At 43.7% G+C, this 15,896-nt stretch overlaps 1 protein-coding gene across 1 annotated transcript in view; it reads left to right on the top strand.

The window, feature by feature from the left end:
- The window catches only part of TDRD10 (tudor domain containing 10), an 852,263-nt gene that overhangs the window by 167,890 nt on the left and 668,477 nt on the right, over positions 1-15,896 (top strand). Inside the window, exons 2-5 of the mRNA XM_078670270.1 lie at positions 4,066-4,155; positions 9,785-9,813; positions 10,727-10,797; positions 13,975-14,033. Of these exons, the coding sequence (XP_078526396.1) occupies positions 4,153-4,155; positions 9,785-9,813; positions 10,727-10,797; positions 13,975-14,033 (162 nt within the window). The 5' untranslated portion in view covers positions 4,066-4,152. The remainder of the gene's footprint in view (positions 1-4,065; positions 4,156-9,784; positions 9,814-10,726; positions 10,798-13,974; positions 14,034-15,896) is intronic.

Raw genomic sequence — 15,896 nt, 5'->3', positions numbered from 1 at the left:
GGTGGAGCGAACCCGGGAGCGACATCTTTAATAAACAGGGATGGTGATCCGATAGAGAGCGCGGCAAATGTAAAATGTCAGTGGTCCAAGCAGCAATATCACGGGAGACTAACCAGAAGTCAAGACGGGACCAAGCACTATGATGGTCGGAAATACATGTGCCTTCTTTCACTAAGGGGTGTCTACTACGCCACATGTCCAGTAAATCCCCATCTGAGACTATGACATTTAAGGCGGCGCTGGCAGTTGGGTGTAGTGGACGAGCCGCACCTTTCCTGTCCTTGTCATCATCCAGGATAGCATTAAAATCCCCACCCCATAGTATTATACTGCAACCTGTCGTTCTGATTGTAATCCAGATATCCTGAAAGAAATTGGGGGAGTCTACATTTGGGCCATAAACTGCGACAACAACCAGGGCAACCCCTCCCAGCACTCCATGTAGGAGGACATACCTCCCCTCAGGATCTCTCTGTACCTCACCCCCCCCATACCCCCCCCCCCCCCGTCCAGTCCCTTTTTGACCGGCACAGCCACTCCGCGGGCATAATTAGAGTAGATAGAAGAGTATATATTGCCCCACCTATTATGTCTCAACCTCTGCGACTGTGTTACATTTAGGTGCGCCTCTTGCAATAAACAAACATCTATATTATGTCTAGATAAAAAAGCATGTACTAGTCTAGACTTCTGCTATCATTCAGTCCTCTAATGTTTCACATAAGAAGTCTTTAGTGTGGTAGCATGTTTGCATACACAGTACCCTGACTGAAGTAGAGCGAGCACCGAAGGTATGTCCGCTCCCAATTGCTGACTATGTATACTGACCAACCCAATACAAACATGTTGACAAAAAACAAAGAAACATTCCCTGCCCACCACCCACCTCAACCCCCCAATCAGGTTGTAAAATACCCCCCCCAGAACGGACAAAAACTCAAATAGACACATAGTGGTATAGGGAACCTTCCCATGGGGCGCAGCAATACCGGTGATCCTCCCTGTTTGCACAGGGTGGCCGGGAGTACTGCGGAGAGTGTTACAGGTCCTTACTAAGAATGTTAGGGCATACAGTACAATGGTACATTGCGTAATGCGGAACCCACATCAGCAGAGTGTACAGTCCCTCCCCAGACCAACAGCATAGCAGTGCGGTCACTCAGGCAGATGAGATATATACTATATCCAGGTCAGTCATTGTCACTAAGTTGGCCAGTTTCGGACGATTCAGCTCCTCGGGTTTCTTTGTAGCGCTTTCCACCAATATGTTTGACAAACTTCAAGGCGGACTTTGCACCTGTGAAAAAATGGTCTGTACCATCAAATGAAACTTTCAGTTTGGCAGGATATAACAAGGAGTAGAAGACCTGTGCCTGTAGAAGGATTCGCTTGGCCGGGAAAAATTCTCATTGTGCCGCCTGTACAGCAGGGGTGAAGTCCGGGTAGAACGAGATAGTATTTCCTTTGTGTGATACTTGAACCTTTTCCTTGGCCAGCTGTAGGATGGTATCTCTGTCTTGATATTTCAAGAACTTTGCCCGGATTGGCCGCGATGTTGCCCCAACCGGGGATCTTGGTCCTAAGGATCAATGCACTCTCTCTACCACAAAGACCGGGGAGAGGTGGGGATCGAAAAGTTTATGAAGTAGGTCAGCTACAAAGGTCTCCATTTTCGATATGGGCGTAGTTTCCGGGATTCCAGTAATGCGTAGGTTGTTTCTATGCGACCTCTCCTCCAAATTGTCATTCTTAACACGGATAATGCCTAATAACTTGTCCACATGTAATAGCTGTTCCTTAGTTTCCACCTGAAATTCATGAAATTAAGTGTGGCGATTTTCCAGGGCATCAAGGCGGGTCTCATGCGTGGCCACCTGTGTCTTGACCGAATCCAGTTGTGAAGTCAGGGTATCCAGCTTCGAGTCTGTTTCTCAAGCTGGAGCGCATTTCCAACATGGGGGTGCGTAGATCTTCACTCTGGTCTTCCACAAGCAGGTCTTGTTGTCTGTGCATCAGGGCTTGATTCAGTTTGGAGCGTTGCACGCTTATTCTCAAAAGTAAGCTTAGGTTGTTTAGCGTCCTGTTTACCCATGTCGCAGAGGCAGTTAGGAGATGTAGAGACTTAGAAAATTCAGCCCGCGCCCAGTCGCCACTCAGCATCAGTACGAGCCTCACGCTCCGTCAATTGCCACTCGATGCACTAAGCGCCAGTCGTCACATATCTGCCTCTCTTGGTCCACCAGTGCTCATGCGGGACCCTCGTGCCTCTCCGGGATTCCACAACAGGGCAACGTCTCTAGTTGTTGATTGATCCCAAGGATTTTCACACCAGCTCCTAATGCCACAGGACCAAGTCTTCACGCTCCGCCAGACGTGCAATGTAGGAACTCATAGCCCCAAGGGTACACAGGAACGCAATTTGGAGGCCCGAGCCAGCAACTGTGGCTCCTGAGGAGGACGGCAGCGAAGCCACTCACAGCCAGCCTAAGGATCTCCGCAGCCTGCAACACCAGATGAACTGCGCAGGGTCACACATCTACCGACTTCACATGCAGGGCATGGCAAAGACCCACCACACGTCTTTGCAGAGTAACGGTGCCTCCTCTCGAGTGGTCTTCCACTATTCAATCTGGCACAGTCCAAACTCTATCCCCTAGTACTGGCACTTGCATATAATGCGCAACTCCTCACAGTGCAGGTTCAGTATCGGCAGCAGATCTACATCAAACTGCACATTCAGGCAGTGTTTTACCGGGCTGCACAATCAGGCCGGCAATCGCCTCCTTTGCCCCAGACCGCAGCTTCTGTACTGTGCATCTGTAAAATGGCGCGCGGGGCTCCCAGGACGTCTCCACTCCTCACCACTCACACAGCCTCTGGCATTAAAATGGCATGGGCGGCTGTAGCGCAACTACCCGCCGCTCCCCGACTCTTCTGGCAGCATACACACCTCGAGGCACAAAGGAGCCGCAGCCCGGGGAGTTCCACCTTCACCTCCAATCCGCGGCCCGCAGTCCACCAGCAGCCGCGGGCTCAATTTCCAGGCCGCCTTTTCTTAGCACACACAGGTCGCCGCAGGCCCAATCTCCGCACCACAGAGCCCCAAGGTGTCTGCGGGTCCCAGAAGTTGCCGTAATTGGCTCCACGAATGTTCCGCAGCCTGTAGGGGCTGGTCACAGTGTCAACACTTCACCATATGTTCGGAGATTAAAGGATTAATTTCCCAGCCGGCGGAGCTCACTCAAAGAGCGGCCATTCTGCAGCATGGCAGACCGCGCCCCCGGGCTCTGTGAGGCCTTTGATCACAGCAACAGCTGTGAAAAACAACATTGGAATGTTAGAGCTCCGTGGCTCTACTGGCCATTAGAAGCCCGGAGCACTCCATTGTTTTCAATGGAGCTCGCAACATTCCAGTGTTCTAATTGGTATTTAATGCTAATATTTTCCTCAACTCCTCCAGTTCAGCTAGCATACATTGCACTGATTGTGCTGGGTCCTTCAGACATAATAACGTATCATCTGCATAAAAGGACAGTGTGTAACTGGTAGCCCACTTGGATTCCCCCAAGCCATCAAATCATCTCCCAACCAGGAAACAGTGACTTCGCTAGCGCATAGGAGAAAATCCCTTCCTGGTTCCCTGCCTGAGTTCTGTGTGTCCGAGATTACACCTCCTGACTGTGGGATCAGCATAGAGCAGTTTCACCCAACCAATCCAAATATGGTCAAACCCCACACACTCCATTAGCACCCAAAGGTATCTTCAACTCAATGTGTTGAATGCTCATTCCAGTTCTAGAGCTTTCAGGCCAAAATCATCCATTCGGTCAGGGCCAGTATAATGTGCGTTTGTCTTATGTTGAACATTGTACTATTATCTTGGATGAACCCAGTTTGGACCTCATCTATAACCAATTTAATGACACCATGCAACCCGCTAGCCAGGGCCTTTCTAAGCACTTGGGTATCGGTCTTTATCAGAGATAGTGATTAATATGTCAATCAATGGAATGTGGTGTTTTCTCTCTTTTGACACTAGGATGAGCGTCGCTTCTTTCATTGCAGGCGGCAGCTGACCCACCACCTTGTCCTCTTCAAAAGCCACCAACAAGGTATCCAGGAGCAGCTTTGGCATTTCCTGGTATTGATCCAATGGTATGCTATCCTAATGCCTCCTTCAGTTCTTGCAACCTTACCGAAGCCTCCAGCATCTCACTCTGTGTTGCTTCAAGTCTCACCCTCCGATTGTATGTTTTTATTTCTTGGTCCTCTTCCGTATTCAGTCTTGTGTATCTACCTTAAAGGAATTTGTTGCAAATTTCATTTATGCGCTCCAGTGCAGTCACCTTCCTTCCTTCTGCCTGTTCTAGTTATAATTTATGTGTGTGCGACTTCATGCGTTTCAGCAGCTTGGCTAAATGATGACTGGTTTATCCCCCTGCCCAAATAATCTGTGTCTGTTGTGTGTGTGTGTGTATTTATCTAGTTGGGCCATATATCTTACATCTTCCTTTTTGACTCTAACATCTGTCTTGTACATTTGGGGTCTACAACAGTCCTATGCTCCAGGTCTACCAGTACTGTTTCCAAGATCACCAATCTTTTCTACTTGTCCTCGCACCAAAGGTTTGCGACATACATTCACCTTTTAAGCTTCCCTTTCTGTAGCCTGGTTGTGAACTCCTGGTTTGTCTGATTGAAACTCTCTGTGAAGTCTCATGTGGGTGAGGAAGGCGGCATCTATTAAGACTTCTGTCCTCATCCTTCACGTAGGGATTTTAGGCCTGAGTTGTTTTATTTTAAGCGAGGAGTGATCGGATAGGAATGTATTCAGGTAAGTTGGAGATTCAAACAAGCCCACATATGCCCTTCTACTCAACACAAAGTTTATTTTGCTTTATGTGTTTTGCACCGGGGAATAAAACAAACTTACCTTCCCCTTAGGATGCCAGTGCATCCAGCTATCCAATAGGTCAAATGATGTTGTCCTTTTCGCCAATGCCGTCTCCATTCCAGGCTTTATCCCTGGCCTGGGGAGGTGCACATCTATTTTTCAGTTCCCTACACAATTATGATCCTCCACCCAAATAAATCTTGTGCCTATGTATTTCTATGCAGCCTTCATGACGGAGAGAAAAGAACTGTGTATCATTCCTATTTGGGGCATATCTCCAGTATGGATCCTCGTGTATCTTAAATGGACCTTTGGTGAAATCCATGTAAAGACTCCCCTCAAAGTTAGAATAACTCATAGCATATTAGTGACCACTCCGTTTCTTCCATGTTTGGGTCACCTTGCCTCAAAACAAATGCTTTTCTTGGACCATAGCTACTTAGTCACATATTTTCATGGAAGAATAATCTCTATTTATCTTGGGGAATGTGTTAAACCCCAGTGCCTTCCAAGTTCTGCATGTTTGTTTTTTATCTGCCATTCTAACATCAGGTTAAAGTGGTGTATTCTACTAACCGATATCTGCCTTTCAGTGCCTCCCAGCCCCATATCATGAAGTATGGATCTCTCCCTGTCCTGTCCATCTGGGTATCTAATAACAGATAACTATCCACCTGTCCCCATTGCCACAATTCGGGCAACTGCCATACCTAAAACTCCGAATTCGCCCAAGTGTTCCCTGATCCGCGGCTTATACCATCAAGGGGCCTGACACAATTTCCCACACTTCCCTTTTAGACAGCAACAGTACTACCACTAACCATGTTGTATGTGTAGCAGGTTGTGTTCAGTCAGCCACATGCTCCTCTCTATTGAGGGGAACTCCCCAGCTAATCTGAATCCACAGATGTCCCCACCATAAACTATTATGTATAGAGTCTACACCTCCTCCCTCTGCCCACCAGTCCAATTAGCTTTATACATTCTCTTCTCGTATGAATCCCATTTATAAGAAGTTAAGTGTATCCCCAAGGGCTAACATCACAAGCAAACCATATCCTCTTCATTCCCTTTATCACAATATTTGTCATAACGAGAGCTTTCAAATTCCACACAAAGTTCCACCTCTTAATATTCCCTCTCATTCCACCTCTCCCAGCGTTTGTGGCACTGTTGCAGCAGCAGAGTGTTCTGAGAAGCCAACTGGGGCTCTTCCTTTCCCCGAAGAGGATTCTTCTAGTTTCATAGTCCCATCCTCCTGCACCAAGGTAGTTCTGTGTTTCCCTGGACCATTGGCCTCTGGACCGTAGATTGCCTCTGCATCCTCTCAGCTTGTAATGCCTTCCTCCAAGTCCATTTTTGAAAGGGGTGGTTCGTTTTGGTCCGGCCTTGCCCCAAATCTCCACCAGGCCCAGACATCCTCCGGTGTACTGAAAAGTTATTTTTTTCCGTACAAATTACGTGGAGCCGGGCTGGGAACAGCATATTGAGATCCATTGACATGAATTTTTTTCATAACCTCAATGTATGGTTATCATTGAGTTTGAACCTTTTTGGTATAATCTTAGTATTTAGCACTAGCATAGTTCTCAAACTACAGCTGTGCAGCTTCCCTAGCTACTCGTAGAATGCTGTCACTGTAATTAAAAATCCTTGCTATGAGGGCTCTAGGTGATGCCTCAGGTTGCGGAGGTGGGACCAATGCCCTGTGTGCCCTTTCCACCACAAACCTATGAGAGTCCTCAAGGATGTGGCTCCTGCCAATTCGACTCTTCCAGAAACGATTCAGTTTCTAAGCTCTGGGAATCTGGGAACTCGTAAACTATTCAGCCAGGAATAGCCACTTGCATCCTCAGCCGTTTTCCTATATTTGTGTGGGTCATCATTTGCGCTATTTATTTGTCACCATATAATTTATCCCTACCGTGGTGTTTGTGAGCCTTGGATAGCCACCATGTCTGCCCTTGAGGGCTCTTAAGCCATTACCTCCTGGTAACCCATTTTCTTCCCGTTCGATTAGTTTTTTTCTGGGGATGAGCTGGGTGGTTGTGTACTGCATCCTAGTGCTGTTCTGTGGGGTTTGGGGCCTTGTCTTTGCCCACACCTCTTGTTGTTGACCTGACCTCCGACTTATTGAATCCTCCAGTGATCCCTCTCCACAATCTCGCTGGGGTCTCTTTCTTACCGCTTTTTTTGCAGTGTTTCTTGTGGTGATGGCTGATCCTGACTCCCTTGCCATAGAGCCCAGGTTGGGGGTGCGGGCAAGCCCTTACTCTCCTGTGAGGAGGCCCAGCCGATGAGCATTGTTGGGGTTTCTCCTTGCTGTGGTTAGTAACAACCTATGTATCAAAATTCAGTTTCACAGAGTCCCCACTCAAAACTAAGCTAGAGCCTTGCCCCACTGTTCTGCTTCTCACAACCTGGTACCCGCAATGGGGCAGGAAAAGTCTGTGTTCAACTCAAAGTCCCACACAGGTCCCTTTTTATCCCGTGCTCTGCTGGCTCTATGGTAATGGATCCACTTTGTTTCTTGTCCCCTCAGGGTCTCACCCTTTTCTTGTCACCACAGGGACAACAAAGACTGAGCGGACAATGAGCGATCCTGCCACTCCTTTCCTCTGGCTCACACCAAGTTTCCAGTAGTCGACAAGGCCACTGCATGACCATAGCCGTCGCATGTCTCTAAATCCCCTCTAGGGGACCTTATGGGCTGCAGTATGTAGCCCAGATGTTCTGCATCGATGCCGACCCCCTGCTGTGCTGCTCCCAGGGTTTCGGGCACTGGTGCTGCTCATACCCTCTACCCTGCAGGCAGATGGAGCACCTCTCCCCTGGTTCTCACTTCCATGTCAGCAGGGCCCTGCCATTTTCTCCTGGTCACCAGATGTTGCAGGCTTTGCCGCATGCGTGGGCCTCAGTCTTTGAGTGATGCTATGAGAATAGACAACATATGCATTGTACATTGCCAGATCGATCAGGTGGATAACAAACTTTATGAATAGAAAAACTTTCAAGCTTTGCGAGTCATACCATATGGTTGAAGGAGCTGGTCAAATTTATAAACTCCATGCGTAATGTAATAATCAAGAATGCAGTTGGGCTTATGCACTTATGCAACTGAACCCAAACTGTGACGATAAGTGCTTCCATCTTTGGTATCAATCAATCTGGGTTCTTACAGAGCGTGGCTAATCACCCATTAGGGTCTCAAGGCACTAGGTAGTGAGCACATGTACTTCCTATCTGTCTAAGACCATCACCTCTAGCAGTTTGTTGCAGTGACTATCTTGAAGCGTTTGTTTTAAACAAGCTTAATATGGAATCCTTTGTGGTAGATTTAAATTGTCCCATAAGCCACAGTGTCAACACTGTACAACTGTAAAGGGTGTGTGTGTGTGTGATTGTATGTATGTGTATGTATGCATGTGTGTATATATATATATATATATATATATATGTATATATATATATATATATATATATATATATATAATATTCCCCCGCTGTACATTGTAAAAAAACAAAAAAACTCAACTCCCTCCAATGCACTCCTGTCACATTCTATACCTCTGTCAATATAGCCGCTACCTCCACTCTGTGACTCATCCCAAACCTCATTCTAGGACTATGATCTCCTTAAGTTCCTTTCTTGACCCACCCCAACCGTCATTTTACTACTATGATCCCAAAGTAACACTTCCTAAACTCTTCCTTCCTGTATACCTCCTTTGGCTCATCCCAAACTTCATCTAACTAATATGGTCTCCCAAATAACACTTCTTTGCTCTTCCCTCCGTTATCCTATTCAATAACATTAACAGGCTCACATTCCACATCTCAAGTTACCAATTTATATTTCTCAGACTTATCCACCACTAATCCTTTTGTTTCGGAGTAGCATGCTACTTGCCAAAATGCTCTTCCAACACCTCGTCAAGGGTAGTAAATGCTATACAAATACAGTTATAAGGATACTGAAATTCACTGAGGCTTTTTGTGACCATATAGAATAATGAGGATGAGTTCCTTTATAATGGTTGACATCATTGTGAAGTAAGGAAGTCTTAGGATTCAGGGATGGGAAGTCTGTAGGGGTAGTTTTTGGTTCTCATTGGATGGGTAGTGTACAGAGATACGGATATTAAGGTTTTAGGATGGGTAAGTATATAGAGACAGTGAACTTTTTTTTAGGGTTGAAAGATGCATAGGGTGAAATGGGGTTTTATTGAGCTCGAATGGGTAGTGTATTGGAGTAGTAAGGAGGTTTTAGGGTTCGGAGATGGGCAATGTATCGGGTAGTGGGGAAATTAGAAAGTATTGGTGTTTTTAACATTAATTTAAATTACATTTTTACAATTTAATTGTAAAATCAAATGAAATGTAATTTATTAAAATGATATACACACAGATGATATGATCTATAAATTAAGCTTTATATATTAACATGCATAAATTAAAGAGATTAAAAGTAATACCTTCTTACCTGCGAAGTAAAGGACTGCTGACGTAAAGCCATGTGAAATGTAGTGCTGATGTAATGACATGCATGTGACTGCGCTCCTTATGTAAAAACTGCAAAGAAACTACTGACATTTCTTAACACATTGAGATGAATCCCATCTCGCTTTCTATGGATAGAAAATTCTATGAGTTTTGATGGCAGAACAAGCTGCTCACTGCTGTCCATCAACCTGTGGCAAGCTTCTCACAATTTTGGTGTCCCATTGCTCATCAATCACACTGTTGTCTGGGAGCCTGCATGCTCATCACTCTGTCCCATAGATAAAGAGAATTTAGATTTACACATACTAATGTGGAGGTCTGTCTGAATGATGTCTTTTAAATCCGGTTCACAACCAGTAATAACATTCTTCATTATTCACTCTACAGGTGTCCTGTTCAATGGAAACGGCAAAAATGTGAGTATTGTTTTGATTGTTATAATGGACAATTTTGCATTGCCTGGGATGCTTGGATTGAACCAGAAAGAACATCTAGCTATGATATTACATCTGCGCTTTAGCTTTAGTTGTTGCTTCCTGGATGGTATTTACAGACTGCTGTATTGATGGCTATTTTCTGAGATACATCTTACCCAGTACTTAATTTGTAAAAAAACATAAGTGCCAGGGCCATTGTCGGAAGGCCACTGCAGCCTGCACCACTCATTGCCCTTGCCAGCGCTGCAAATGATGACAATCACACAACTACTAACCATCACATCCTAAAAGTGTGCCAGTTTGACTATTCAAGGCTCGAAAAGCTAGAAGAATGGTTTGGGCGGCAGGTATTAGTCACTGTTAAGTATGTTGAATTAATAAGCTACTATCATTGTGTTCATTTTTAAATTGCACTAACCACACCACCACTTGACAGACTATCAAAAGTGCCGGCGTTGACAATTAAGTGCCGTTGCCGAGCACGGGAAACCACTTGCTTGAATTAAGCAGTGATCTTAAACTTACAGTTTATTACCTACTTGTGTATTTTATTTTCTCTCTTAATTGACTTTGCTAATCATAGAACATTTTAGTTGTTCTGTCTTGTAGTGTAGTCTTGAACTGTGCCTCCGGTACTGCCTTCAAATGGTGCAAACTTGTGTGAAACTTGTTTCCCTGTAGGTTTAATCCAACTCTTTAGAAACGCATTAATTTTGGGGCCCGAAGAGTTCTGAAGAAGCATTATCTTGGGCAAGAAGGGGCATAAAGACTGTAGTCATTTTCACTTGCAGGCTCACTAGCCACTATTCAAAACTAACACAGTTTACTTATTCTCTAGTGCAAAGACCTTTTTAATAAAGATGTTGGTATTAGTGGTTTGTGTCCTTTACAGGTCCGCTAACCATGATCACGAGTTCTTCAAGCAAACTAAAGACAAGAAATACGAATCACAGAAAGGCTCAAGTAAGGAGTAGTTGTGCACCTCCTTTTCTCTCTTGTTTATATGAACCTTGGATGCCCCTACACTGTATCCATCTCTCATTAACTTTATCCCAGATGCTTTGTATACTCCTGAAGGAAGCAACCAATGAAAGAGCATTTACATGTCATTTTTGATTAGTAGTATGCAAGTGGATGTCACAAACCGCATCAATGTCTGATAGCAAATCTTTTCTGTGAAATATATTTAAAATGGGATGAATATTGCTTTAAGAAGGCAGAATTTGAGAATTATGAATCTGTCTCTAGTTCTGTTTTCCACTGTCTATCTCTTCCTTGTCCATCCCTCCCGCAGGGCCTCTGGAATTGTGTCAAAAGGTAACCAAATCATGATGCAACAAGACTGGTTAAATTCAGTGACCTGACAGATGCTTAATATATGGTATATTGCACAAGTTAATTTGTTCAGACACCAACCTATGGCTTTATCCTCTAGTTATAGTATATTGTGTAATATGCATGGGTTTCTAAAAAAAAAAAAAATCCAAATGTTTTAGAAAATTAGCTTTAAAAATATACAAATTCAGTAGATGGCACCCACAATGTTCTTTACCATCATGTAAGGAATGCCCCTCTTATTTCAACCATCACATGTATGTTTTAATCTAACACTTATCTCCTTGTGGCCTTTGTGTTGACATATATATGGATGCAGGTAGTGCCAATTTATAAGGAAAGTAACTACCTTGCAGAACATTTTACTGTTTAACATTTTTTAAAGTTATTTTTACAACATTGTGTGATGACTAAAATAATGCTAAGAGTATTTGAATCAACACCCAAACAAAGCAATGTCCAACCCTAATATTTGGAAGCTGGCAATCTCTACGCAAAAGCTAAAATTATGTTACATACTAATATAACCAAGCAGGTTATTTCGGGCTATATGTTTACCAATATTGCAACTTTTAGGCAAGTCCTCACTTGCATCAGTTCATGAATAGTGGTACACCAACGAGTTTGGTTTACAGCAGCCTAAAGTAATTATAGGACAATCACTGACACACAGCAAAAGTCTTGTAAAAGCTAGTGATTAAAACATCTTTCACATTCCCTATGTATGCCTTAATGTAAGAAATTATATAATTACATTGGTTTATCAACTTTTTAAAACTAGGGGAATTACAACAATAAAGTTGTGCAAAGGATTGAATAAATCCGAAGAACAATATTACCTCAATCCTTGGTTCATTAATCTTTTCTCATCAGACACAGAAGCCTGGGACAACAAACCTGAGGGTTTATATAGAGTTTGGCAGAGTAACTATTGGTTTGCAGAATGTTGGAGCTTAAGTATGTGAACCATGGAAAATCCCCCATCTCCGTCTCTGACATACTCCTTCGATGAGCCGGTGGATGAAATGCAGTCAGATGTTTCCCATTTGACTATCTGCCTAATTTAGAGTGGGTGGTCGAATCGCCAGTTTTTGCTCTCCATTACCGCCATAAAAAACGGGGTGGTAAGGGACTGTAAAAATGTTTAATGACCCCCAAACCATGAGTGACATCTCCTATGGTGCGAGTCATTAGTTTTTGTTTTTCCAAAAAGAAAATCCCACGTAGAGGTTTTTCTTTTGAAACAACAAAGACATGTTTAAAAGTTTGATGGATGGCACAATCATTTTGATGGGATTGTACATCAAACTTTTATTTCATTGACAGAAACTGCTGTAATGGCGGTTCCTGTCAATATTTATTCAGAGTTGTCAACAGGACTGACGGACTACTTTAAATTTGGTGTGTGGAGGACCCTTGGTATGATAGTGGTGAATCATTCCTCTTCCACCCCCCCCCCACCCCCCCCCCCCATACTGTTTTAACCTCTGCAATCCAATCTCTAAATCAGCCTCATGGTCTCTGTCTGGTGTGGCAAACAATGATGGACTGAAGTGGGGTCCAAGCGAACACCAGTAGTAAAGATTTATTTTCCATTCCTTCCATCATCTTGTTTGTTGAAGTAGTCTCCTTCAGTGCATCTTGTGTGCCCTGCCATTGGTACGTGCTCAGTGTGCCATAGGACTCAAATTATACCTCTCTGACGAGGTTTAAGTAGATTCATGTAGATCTGGAGTTGCTTTGTTCCTGTCTGGAGGTGATAAGACCTGATAGTTCATCCTGGAATGTTCCTTTTGGAGCACTACCAAGGCCGATTTGCTTTACTGTGACCTCAGTCTTGAGTGGTATAGTGGAGGAAAAACAATAAAGAGCAGCCCAAGTGATCACTAGTAGCTGAGAGGCTGTGGTTGAAAGGTAACCTTCTCACTGTGCCATAAGACTAGAGCATACCTCACTGACCAGGCCTAAGTAGGTCGGAAACATTCTGGGGTTGCTTGTGTTTCTGTTTGGAGAGGACCAGACCTGGCAGTTTGGGATGAACTGGACAAATATTGTGGGTCTCTGTCCAGAGTAGTTTAGTGGGGGAAAAACGATGCACTGGAGTGTGACACTAAGTGATCACCACTGGCTGTGATTATTTTAGATAATTCTGTCATCATCTTGGTTTATTATAGAAATCTGGAAAGTAGTTACCTCTTGCGCTCATTATAGTTTTCATCTTTACAGTAAATTGTTTAAGCTTAGTACAGAACATGCTAACATTTTGTTTGATTGTGATTAAAGCCTCATTAGGGAAAAATTATGCTGTACTCTATCCTGATATAAATGTATTTAAACATGCAGGCTTTTAATTTAAAAATGAACACCATAGTATACCTGATCAATAACATTAAGGCTAATAATCTGCAGAAAAGTTCTCACCTTTTCCAGTTCTGACTATCAAGTCCGTGTGTAAAAGATGGTCAGGGAACGTTTATCACAGATTTGATTGAATTACCCATCATTATTATTTATTTGTAAAACTGACATGTTATTTTCCTAAAATTCACTCAACCTGATGGTGATGCATTATTTGACAAATGAAGCAAATTAATTATAGGTTTTTCATATTCGTAAAGTAACAGAATTCCAATGGCCCTTATTATAACAACTACAACGAATTGACAAACTTCGAAATGTTGATTTGAGCGGTTTTTGTTCTTGGTTCTAGAATTTTCTATTTGCTAAGTTAAATGCAAAAATATGGCATGCTTATAAGAGAACATGCCAACAAATTGAAACTGAATTTGTCCTTTCTTTTCCAAGTATCTTTTGATAGGTCCTGCCAAGTTTATGTTGGGAATCTTTCAAGTGATGTGACTGAGGTAATTGTTCGAACTTTCTGTTATTATAGTCTGAATGTTGTATTGTTTGGATGTCTGCTGTTTATTCTCTAGATAGATTTTATTAAGACGTTTTAACAGAACCACTCTGACCATCATCTGATATTTCCCCCAAATCGACTCAAAGCCTGTTTCTTCAACCAGCACAAGAGATATTTGCCACTCAGTCCCAACAAATCTCCACTGCCCCAGAATTTTATAAATCTGTTGTCAGAAATAGTTTCCCTCCATCTGCAGAAATGTACATTTTCACCTACAGATCCACTCTGTGTCAGGAAAGCTTTCTTCTCTCATAGGGGATTTCCATTTATTGTCATAAGCACTGAACAGTCTTCCACCAGGTGCGGGAATCCTGGAGCACTTCTTTTAGATATATCTTCTTCAGTGGATATTTTCGCCTTTCTTCGGTAAGGCTTGTAAAAACACTTAAGAGATAGACAGATAATGCAGCCTAAGAACATGGGCTACACTGGCCAAAGTCGTCTTCATGAAGTGAAAAAAGGGCCAGTACAATATAGTTGAGAGGAATTTGAGATGCTTTAAACACAGAATAAATCTCCTTCACAAAACCCTTTTTCATGATAGAGATGAATGAGAGTAGGACTAAGTAGCCTCTTAGGCTGCCATTATATGGCTCAAAAATGGAGGCTGTGCCTTTAAGAACCTAAAGACCATCGTTATCCCATCATGCAGAGCTGGTGGCAGTTGCTTCAGTTCTTTTTTCCGGCTCCTGCTGACAGGACCCTGGAGCATTGAGCTTGGCAAATTTTTGGCTTTTCTCTTCAAAGTTCACTTCTCAATTTCACTTGTAACTTGTTCATTCAACGATCTTCGGTCTTTCCCGACCTTGTTCTGTCTTTTTCTGACTGGTAGTGTTGGATATTCACTTACAAAATTACATCTCTTTTTGAGAAGTGTCCAGACTCTGGTAGAAAGAAGACCAAGACTGATCCTCACAGATTATGTATATTCTGTTTTAACAGAAAGTCATGCTCCTGACTCTTGCCATATTTGTAAGATATTCTCTTAGTCCCCTTTAGCGTCAGGGAGAGGATTCGCCTTCAGGGAGCAGAAGAACGGCCAAAGCGGAAGACAATCATACGGTGGGACCTCAGGGCGAGTCCTCAACCAGGGCTCTGTCATTAGCCTCTAGTGGGCTTTTCAGAAGAAGCAGGGCTGAAAAATGCTGCCGGTCCTGGTCATCGTCGAGAGGAGGTACAGCTCCGAACTGTTTGCCGTCAGCCCACTAATCGACGTCAAAGAAACGCTGCTGATCTACGTCGAGGCAGAGGGTACTGACGTCCATAACAACACCAGACTCTGTCATTGTGGTGGCTGCAAAAAACAACATGCCACTGCTCAAGCGGACTCATCTGTCATGGCAGCGCATGAATCAAGCCATGGGGTTGCTCTCTGAGGACAATTTTGGCTTTGTCTTACCTCTCTTAAGCCAGAATCACAACAACGGATTCTCAATCTCCCATTTTCTGGAACAACTATTTTGGCACTCACACAAATGAGGAGATGGCCAGGATGAAGCAAAAGATGGAAACGCTGAAAACCATCTGCTTGGTGAGACCTATGGAACAACGCAAATCTTTCAGGCCTTTCCATCGCTGTTATTCCCCACAGAGGGTTCAAACCCCTCGCTGGTATCAGAGTTGCCAGACAGGTGCACAACAACAGTACCAGCGATCCTATCAACCTTATCAAAGAAGACAGGCTAGAGGACGATCAAACCAGCAGCATGCACAAGGGGGTAAGCAACCAACAGGATCGAAACCCAGAATCTTTCCATTCCACTCTTCCGTTACACACTCTGATAGGGGGGAGCATCCGGCATTA

The sequence above is a fragment of the Lissotriton helveticus genome, chromosome 12, assembly GCF_964261635.1.
Source record: "Lissotriton helveticus chromosome 12, aLisHel1.1, whole genome shotgun sequence".
NCBI classification, from domain to species: Eukaryota; Metazoa; Chordata; class Amphibia; order Caudata; family Salamandridae; genus Lissotriton; species Lissotriton helveticus.
The sequence above is the reverse complement of the archived record's forward strand: the minus strand, read 5'-3'. Positions and strand labels throughout refer to the sequence as shown.